The sequence below is a fragment of the Bombyx mandarina genome, chromosome 04 (assembly GCF_030267445.1).
Source record: "Bombyx mandarina strain Sakado chromosome 04, ASM3026744v2".
Lineage (NCBI taxonomy): Eukaryota > Metazoa > Arthropoda > Insecta > Lepidoptera > Bombycidae > Bombyx > Bombyx mandarina.
The window spans coordinates 7846732-7856903 of record NC_143211.1 but is presented as its reverse complement, the minus strand read 5'-3'; the positions used below and the strand labels follow the sequence as shown (position 1 = coordinate 7856903).

At 33.6% G+C, this 10172-nt stretch overlaps 2 protein-coding genes across 6 annotated transcripts in view; one reads left to right on the top strand and one right to left on the bottom strand.

Annotated features, from left to right (window-relative positions):
* Nucleotides 1-905: 905 nt before the first annotated feature.
* On the top strand, nucleotides 906-2562 carry LOC114251780 (uncharacterized). The gene has a single exon (XM_028186165.2). The coding sequence runs from the start codon at nucleotides 939-941 to the stop codon at nucleotides 2079-2081; it is 1143 nt and encodes a 380-aa protein (XP_028041966.2). The 5' UTR covers nucleotides 906-938; the 3' UTR covers nucleotides 2082-2562.
* Nucleotides 2563-3575: 1013 nt separating this feature from the next.
* Nucleotides 3576-10172, bottom strand: part of LOC114251779 (sodium/hydrogen exchanger 9B2) — a 68005-nt gene continuing 61408 nt past the window's right edge. For all 5 annotated transcript variants that reach the window (XM_028186162.2, XM_028186163.2, XM_089740260.1 and 2 more), the window contains 5 exons: nucleotides 7754-7925; nucleotides 6459-6613; nucleotides 5438-5602; nucleotides 4617-4821; nucleotides 3576-4014 (listed from right to left, as the gene is read on the bottom strand). In XM_028186162.2, the coding sequence (XP_028041963.2) occupies nucleotides 3848-4014; nucleotides 4617-4821; nucleotides 5438-5602; nucleotides 6459-6613; nucleotides 7754-7925 (864 nt within the window). In that variant the 3' untranslated portion in view covers nucleotides 3576-3847. The remainder of the gene's footprint in view (nucleotides 4015-4616; nucleotides 4822-5437; nucleotides 5603-6458; nucleotides 6614-7753; nucleotides 7926-10172) is intronic.

Sequence of the window (10172 nt, the reverse complement as noted above, 5' to 3'; positions counted from 1 at the left end):
CATTTTTTTAGTTATAATATTTAATAGTAAAATAAACTTTGGTTAAAGTTTATTTTTACTATCGTATAAAAAACGAAATGAATAATTTTGTATTTCAGAAATATATAAATAAAGTTTTATAACCTAATAGTGTACTTGTTAAAAAATCACAACAAACGGAGAATAACAAAATTAAGCAGCATTAAATAAAGCGCAAGAAAATACAGTAACTTCTTTTTCTCAATAGTGTCACTCTTGACAGAGTGCTCGTGATCGTCATGTAATGTTTTTTTTAATTTTTTTTTTATTGCTTAGCTGGGTGGGCGAGCTCACAGCCCACCTGTTGTTGAGTGGTTACTGGAGCCCATAGACATCTACAACGTAAATGCGCCACCCACCTTGAGACATAAGTTCTAAGTTAGTTAGTTACAACGGCTGCCCCATCCTTCAAACCGAAACGCATTACTGCTTCACGGCAGAAACAAGCAGGGTGGTGGTACCTACCCTCGCGGACTCTCAACAGGTCCTACCACCAGTAATGTTGGAGGGGCTGACTTGACACGTCTCACGATATCCCATACCATCTCTTCCTGTTCAAGGTCATTCTACTCCGGTGTAACGTACTTATTTTAAATGTTAATATTCAAAACCGTACAAAAATATTGATAATTTATAAACAATGATACAAAATTGATCAATGATACAAAAAAGAAATTAATATGAGGTTATTTAATTAGGTATTTATTTTAAATGAAATTAAAAATTAAATCCATTCTTTCAAGGTTATTTTATATTTTACTTCTAGATTTATCATCTAGTAACGTTCGTTTATATTCAAGTAACGTCTTAAAGATAATAAAGTTCCAAAGTTTATCGTATATACGCGCAAAACATATTATTTACTTAACGTTTAATATAAATACCGTAAGAGCTACGAATTGAATTTAGTCATAATCAAGATGAAGTTTAAACCGTTTGTGTTGTTAGTTGTTTTCGTGATAACTGGTGGAAGTTGTATTAATGAAAATGTCGATGGCAGCAGCGTGGACACTGATTTGCTGGAATTACCAGTCAATAGTGCTTTAAAGACAACACTGCCGGAGAAAGGAGATGTTACTGAAGGCCCTACAGTACTTGTACTGATGACGAAGTTGTTAAAAAGTTCTACATTAAAGGATGAAGTTGCGAATGATTTTTCTTCACGTCATCACTACAGAAGCACAGCAGGCGATGCTCCTAGAAGAACCGTCAGGCAAGCAGTTCCGGGATATTTTCCTAGTAATCCTTTTTCAACTCGAGTTCCTCTCTATCCGACTATTGGTAATATAAGGAATCCACAAGGAGGTCAATCACCTTATGGTCCGACATATCAATCAACAAATTATACTTATCCTTATAATTATTCTGGAAATCAACATAATAACTATTATAATCCAGCACAAGGACCACACAATCCATTGTATAAGCCTGGAAATGGAAATTTAGGTGTTTTCAATTCGTCAAATTATGATAATCGGCCTAATAATGCTGGATTCTACCCTAAGCCTCCGTATTCCGGAACCTATAACTATAATACGTCGCTTAACCACAGTCCTAGGCCATATTATTCCAACAGTACGAACCGCCCTCATTCAATCCATCCTAATTATCCTACCCCAAATTATAATCCTTCTTGGTCTACTAATAAACAAAACATTACGAATTATAACTATCCTAGCACAACACCAACTTATTATAAACCAGCGCAAGGACCTTATAATCCCTATTATAAACAAGGAAATTCTGGCAATACGAATTTAACAAATTACGGACTTTGGCCACAAAATAATGGGCAAAATCCTACAAATGGGTTCACTGGGAATAGCCAAAATATTCCATACAATCCTAATCAACAACCTTGGAATTTTAACAGCACATTTCCAACTAACTCCCCTCAACAGTATCAATATCCGGGTCAGAATGGACCAAACACGTTTAGGTTAGCCAATTCATATTACCCTAGCGTTCCCAATCAGCCTCCATATAATGGTAATGTGGAACAGAACCATTTCTATTATCCAGGAAATAGGAACACTACATGGCACGATCCGACCAAATATTAATTCTTAACAAATATATGTCTCGCGTGTGCTGTATATATGTTTACCAATTTTCAAATAAAATCAATTTAGTCTACAGAATACACACAATGTTTTATGTACTCGTCTAAAGCAAAATACTTTTCGAATAGCACATGATGATAGATATACATACATATGTGTAATTTTTTTACTTCTTTCCTACTTTAACTTTTAGAAATTTAGCTTTTCGCTGTCCACGTAAAAACATTTACTTAAACAATCTCTTATTTAATGTAAATTTTGATGAAGTCGATTGTCTTCTGTTTTCATAAATCGCATTTATGTGTTTATAAATATATTATCGAAATGTGTACGAATATACTTTTAGTAATCATAAAATTTACTGTGTCAGTAAATACTTTAATATCATAATAGTTGTAGTAGACAAACTAGAAATAAGTATGGACAAATACTAAATTTGTTTAAGGATATGCATTATAAGAAATAAAATATACTTTCATCATCTCTTAGTTTTATTGCTGTTCAAATATACATTCTGAATTAGCCTTAAATAATTAGGTAATTAGGATTATGACAATTTCTTAAATCTTGCCATTAATTTACTTTAATTAGACACATTACTTTCTTACATACGAGTTCATTTGAAATTATGTTGGTCCCAAAATATATCACTGGTTAAAGCTTAATTCATTACTTACTAGAAAATATTTCAATAATGAAAAAAATAATGTAATATAAGGCCACAGATTAAATTTGTTTTTACTTTGAATTGAATACAAATATTTCATATAAGCTAAGCCTAGGAATGTCTATACAAAACATAATATACAGATTAAGTACGTGAATGAATATTAGCACTGAGCAACGACTGTGACAAATCAATTATTAATGTTTTTACCAGAAAATCGTACGAAAGCTTATAAACTTACTAAAAACTAAATTACATAAGTACAGTATAAATAAGAATACTGATCGAAGCTAAATTCTATGTATAAATTATAATACTTTCAATTATTATCTCCTATTAATTGAATATATCTCCTATTTAGTTTTCTATTATATATAAGTAATTAACGTCCAATAAGCCAAACTGAAGACGTGGTCTCACATAAGCCATTAAGTATACATTTATCACAAGGAGTACAAAAAATAGATTTTTTTATAACCTTTTATCGATGTGTTTATGTTTAGTTAAAGTAAGTAAACGTGACGTGATGTTTGAAATCTAATGAATTTTGTTTGCTATTTCTTGTCAATGGCTACGTTAACCTTATACTCGTAGTTCCCCGCACATTAACCATTATATCGTAATAAACGGATTTCACAAAATTCTGTTGTAATTTTTGAATTAATTAGGCTAGATTTTGAAAATCATAAGGGTTTGTTTATGCCCCAACGCGATTATAATTTCGGTTTGATCTTTGAAGAATTATTTACAATTTCTAAGTTACTTTATTCATTCTACCATAATATGACCATCAGAGCCAAAAAGTCAGTTGTTTACGTACTTTAGAATTTTTTTTTTTTTATCTGAATTTTATTTTTTATTTTTTTTATTGCCTTTGTAGGCAGACGAGCATACGGCCCACCTGATGGTGTGGTTACCGTCGCCCATTGGCTTCAGCAATACCAGAGACAGAGCCAAGCCGCTGCCTACCGCGAATAAAAACAAATGTTTTTTTTAAATTTACGCTTAGATGTCCACAACACAGAATCAACGGCAGACTGCAGTACACAAATTGAAATGACGGATATCTGACGTTTTGCCTCTAATATGGGGAAGTAGTTTACGGGCGATGGATCGGCTGCACCGTAATGGTAGGTGGTACGAAGGGCGATGGAGCCGCGGCTTCTGACGATTGTTGTAGGTCCGCTTCCGCGTCTCGTTCCGCGGTCTCCTCCTCGTCTATGATCGATATGTCGCGAATAGACGGACGGTGGGATCGACGCCATCCTGAATCCATACAAACTCATTTAATGAAATGTTCATAATATTATGCCTAACAATAAATCATGTGTTTCTACGAAAATCATTTTAATTTGTTAAAATCATTTTAATTTGTTAAAATGTTTAATTTGTTGTTTTGTTGATCTTAAGTTTGTAAGTATTGGAGTCTATAGATATAACAACGTGATTATTGTTGCCAATATTCAAACATGAAGTCGAAGTTTAACCATTCTATAACAGCTGTTCCATTCTCCAAAGAGAAATGCATGATTCACGGCAGAAATACACTAGATGTACTTTAATGTTATGCTTTCTAACTTACTAAAGTTACTTTAAATCAACTTAAAACGACTTTCTTACGTAGGTTATGGCTTTTATAAAGCTTTCAGAATGTATTCAAAACCAGCTATGTCTTTACCTCAATCAAAAATGATATTAATGACAAATGAAAAGTAATTTGTAAAGTTATATTTTTGTAAAGTACCATGATAAAGCAAAACTATAAGCTAAACACACTTATATGAATAATCGTTGTTTATATTATTATACTTTTACTTAGGTGTGATATTTTATTTTATAGTTTTCAACATGAATTTCACAAGAATTACCTTCCAAGACAGGTGGCTTTGATGTTCTAGAGAGCAATTTGGGTCCAGCCAGTGTTATGACGATGGCTCCAATAGGGGCAGTGATGATGATCGACATGATGCAGACAGTGATGACTGTTTCTGCATACTCCATAAGCACAGGGTCGGGTCCCTCTGCTCCCGCCATTTTCCTTATCTCGTCTAACGCAACCGGAGCTAATGCAGCCTATGAAATTTCAAGTCAATTAAAATTATATAGTTATTATTAAAACTATTTCATAAATAGGGTGTAGTAATATATTTGTTTTATTTACTTCATAGATGGCTATATAGATGGCTTCATAGATACTACAGACTGGCTCTCTTAGGATTTAGATGTCGAGTTTCTTTTTTTTTCCTACCTAATTGTTGGTAGTCTAAGGTGCTATTCCAAATACGCGCGGTGGTACTGGTAGGTGAGCTCACAGGGTTCACACTCGGAGGATTTTCTAACACTAGCCCTAGCAAGAGCTGTACTTCGCTGAATCTACCACCGGATCGGAATCGCGACTCACTGACAAGATTCGACGAGAAACTCAGTATGTTGAAGGGGTCCATGAATATTATAGCTTGAACACTGCAGCTTATATTAAGAAATGTTGAAGACAAGATAGCCACAGATTAAGCGAAACTCTTCAAATATTATACTTCAACTCATCTTTATAATATAAGTATTTATCAAAAATATGCAGAAGGCCAAACTACGGTTGCTGTATGTTTGACAGTTAATAGATTAGAGAATCATCTTTTGGGGTTTTTGTAGATAATATTCGGGTCTTGATTTTAGAATTGTTGTTTCTTACTTGTACTGTAGCCTTAGCCATCCACGACAGACCGACGAATATCTTTTCCTTCATATTAAGGTTACTGCGGATGGCAGAGACACTGGTAACCATCGCTCGCAGCACAACGCATGTGGCAAGTATACAGCTTCCCACTAAAACTAGATGAGGCTCCAGATCTGCTATCTTGAAATTAAAAAAAATTGCAACATAAATTTTCTATAAATATACATTGATCGTTAGTCTATTGTTTTAACATCATCATCATTCTCCTGCCATTTTCCTAGTCACCTGGAGTGGGCGCAACATGTTTTCTTCTTCCATACTCCTCTATCATATACTATTTCTTCGCTCACTCCCCTCCTACCCATATCGTCTTTCACACAATCCATCCATTTCTTCTTAGGTCTACCTCTTCCTCTATGTCCTTCCACATTCATAGTTAACACTCTCTTATCAACCTCATTTTCATTTCGTCTCATCAAATGTCCATACAATCCGAAACGCGCACTTCTCTACTTCTCTGTACAGATGCCACTTTCAGACTTCCTCTAACATATTCCGTATTCTATCCATTCTCGTTACTCCACACATCCATCGCAACATTCGCATCTCTGCTGCATGCAATCGCCTTTCATCCGCCATTTTAGTGGTCCAACAAGTTCAAATTCAAATTCAAAATCATTTATTTCAACTTAGATGTCAGTATGACACACTTGTTGAATGTCAAAATACAAATAACAATGTTAACTCTACCACCGGTTCCAAAAAAAAGCCACAGTCCTGAGAAGAACCGGCGAAACAAACTCAGCGGGCTTTTTTTTTGGTTTTTTTTTCAAATATTTTCTTTTTTTTAAATAAATAAAAATATTTACAATAAAGGAAAAAACAATTCAAAAATACAAATAACAAAAAAATAAAATAATGAAAAATGAAAAGGCCAGGAGCGAGCGCCTCATTCCCAGTTGATCCAATAAGACGGTAGGCCTTATTAACGTTTCTTTTAACATAATAGATATTATTTGTGAATAACATTACGTACAACAACTTGTGCTCCAGTGACAGCGAAAAGCATAGGTTCAAAGAACATCCAGAATATCTCGAAAGCCGTCGCGACGGGATTGTCTTCAAGTTCCCAGCCAAGTTCCACCCAGTTCTTACATGCGATGAATGCGAAAGCAATTACGGCAAGAGGACCTACATAGTATACATAAACAAATTAATGAGTTAATTAATTATTCCTGTAATTTTAAGTCATAAGTTTTAAATACTTTGGACAATAAACTTGTAGGGTGAAATCTGAAAAGAGATTTGAAAAAATATTCTCTAATTTATTATATATACTAATTGCCTACTAACGTCCATATTCTGGAACATACACACACACATACAATAAACGAAGTCGTTCGTAATTGCTAAAAATGTTCGAGAAAATTCTTATGTGTATTTATGAAACCTTAATTCCGTCATTTCCACCACATAATGTTATCTCAATGTTGTTTTTTTATTGCCACTGTAACTAGACGAGGATCATGAAGACCACTTGACTGTGTATTTACCGTCGCTTATAGATGTCAGTAATGCAAGGGGCACAGCCAAGCTACTGACTGTAACTAAGTACTCTCTGCAATCCTCGATTGAAGAATAGCATGTATATTAACTCGGACAACACCGTGGAGAGATGCATTATATTTCAAAGCTATATAGGTTATTCTTGGCAAAAAAGTTATCTGGAAATGTACTGTAAAATAACGCTGTGGTTCTAGGTAGCTTGAATGAAATCTCCGGTGGCAGGCGGTATTATGGTAAAAACGGGATGACAGAAACGTGTCAAACAATGTTTTAGAGTACTCTCCATGGATAAGTACGGTATTAAACATAGAGAAAACCAGGTAAACCCAGAGGTTCCAAGCGATCCGTAAGAATAAGAAATTCGAAAATCTCAACGGCCCTCTTCTGTACGGAGTCAAATGAAAGGGTCCTTATTTGCAGTGAACGTGTAAAAGCTTGTATCTTCAACAGATTGAATTGAACCAAATTCAATTCACCCCATAGGAAGACCCGCTCCAGAGACCTGTCCACTTCAGATTTTTGATCGTCTCTCCTACATCACGTTCCGAGACAGATTGAAGACAGAAAACACTTGATTTTCGAGCTGTTTATTGCCTTTACAACTGACTTTAAATTTTATGATGCTGGTGATATAGTCGATTAGTGATTGGGCATTTCTATTAGTTTTTGTGTGTTTCCAGGGAAGTAACACACGGCAAAAGTTTTGGGGTAGAGGATTGTAGAGCATTTGTAAAAAAGATGTGTAGGTTTTTGTGAAATACTAACCAGCACCTCCCCAGCCGATCTCTTCAGAACCCAAAACAGACATGAGGCCTCCAGCGAGAAGAAGTAAAACACGTATTGGAACCAAGAAAGCATCGTTGCGTTCTGGGATGTACTTCACCATATATCCGGCCAGGACTCCAAAGGCGATCCCACCGAATACACTAAGTGGACCCTGTCAAAAAAGATAATCAACTAGTTAAAAAAAATCAAATTTTTAATGCACTTTGCCTTTGATATTCAAATTTTAATATAATTTAAAACGTTGATTTGTGGAATCTTCTAATCTAAATTGAGAAATTTTAAGGCCTGAGTATTGTCGTGAATACACAATTGGTATAGTTTAGACGTATACAAAAATTCCAAATGTGAAACCGCTTTGGTGCCCAAATATCTAATTTATTCGTTTATCCCAGCTAAAAATGTTCTGCGTTACCCAGATCATTTAACGTATGTAGGTAAAATTATTGCATAGCCATGAATGACCTAATCTCATAACTTTAAATGTTTAAATGCTATTTTGTTGAGTTTGATCAATGTAAAGTTCAAGAATTCGACAAACAGTAGAGAGATTTTGTGTTTTAGTTTGAGTTTTACATTTAATCAATATTTTCGTCTTTCTTTTGTTGTCATAAATGTGCTTATCAAGTATTTCGTTTACAAAAAAGTTTCTGTTATTTAAACTTATAATTAAATAAACTCAGTAACGTGGTCCTAAATTGTTCACGTTATGTATGAGATTGAAGCATCATTATTGTTTTTATTATTATGCCATAAACTGTTTTTCTTGTCTTTATCCCATGCAGTGCTAGATTTTCAATAAGTACGGTGATCCGTACAATGTATTGTATTTACCAAAAATGTTTTTACTGTGAATATTGACGATCATGTCTATCTTCAGGACAAGTAGTCCACAATTTTTTCATAATCTAGTCTTAATATACGAAAATATTTTCAAACAAAACCAATGTCACCTTTTCGGAAGTTTTTCGAACCATTGTTCAAATATTGTAAATAACAATCAACTATTTCAACCAAGTAATTGTAAATTTGTTCATCGAAAATCTAGGACTTCGAAACAATATGTATTCATTGAAAACATTTTATAATCATAGAACTAAGATAAACATTTAATGAAAACTTAGCATGTTATATATTATTAAATTTTAATAAAGGTCAGTAGTAAGGTTAAAAAGATAAAAGGTTTCATTATTCATTCTGTTAATTAAAATAAACGAATTATTACGTTCAGGTCGTTGTAACATATCGTTGAATGTCAATATGACGAAACGAAACTCTAAGTTGACATATGAACACAGAATAGCGTTTGAGGAAATTCTAAAATTGATAAGACCGAGGCCACGCTTGAAAAGTATTTTTGATCACGAAAGAGTATTGGGAAATTATTGTAATTGTTATCTCAAAGAAATTCAAATGTTCTTAAAATCTTAAATTTTTTCACACTTATGCATTTAGCAAAGTCTAAAATAGAAATTAAAAGAACTTAGGAATCTGTTCAGAAATAAATAAGATAAAAACAGCGATGACGGAAAAAGTGAATCATAAAAATTTATAGACATTGCAGTTTTCCTCTTTCATAGCCAGGTTGGTAACCGGTCCTCTACGTGGCCCACTTAAGTAATTATGTTGATTTCTGTTACTAAGGCGCCAGAATATCTAGTAATTTTGGGAAGGACGATTCCGAAGATACTGACAAAGAATCTATTCCTAATAGACCTAAAAGACTAAATCATACATTAAAGTCAAAAAGAAAGTTAGGGAATTCAAGCGCTTAGTAACAAAAAATTTAGAGCGCTACATAAGGCACCAGTGACCTACATACCTACAAAAGGTTATGAAATTATCGCTAGCGTGCGAACGAGATAACGAACTGATCTTGATCATTGAATTAATTGACATGACTCATTAAAACGTTTTTTATCTAGGGTCTCAGTTACTAAATTCCTCGCCATTAAATAATATGCAAGGGAGAAAACTCTACTTAGAACTCGAAAATTACTATCGAATCGTACCATCGAAAATCGAAAATCTACTCGTCCTTAAGCTTTTGAAATAGAAAACGACGATGATAATGATATCTTCGATTCCTATAACGCTGTGCGGTGGCTAGGTCTGATATCTTTTTTTTATAATATTTCAAATTTTAATTATATACTAAATATACTAAATAATATTACGACTACACGTCACTTTACGACTACAATATACATAGCTTCTTAAAATTGCTTAGTTTGTGGGAAACTGTTGTTGCCTAATAGCCAATCGTATTCATATATTAAGCATATTATTTGAAATGTAAAAATATTTTTTGCTAATGAAGATTAATATTATGATATTTCAGAAGAAATACTTAGTCACAAGAATAGTTATAGATATTCGAATTATAATATTATTTTGTAGT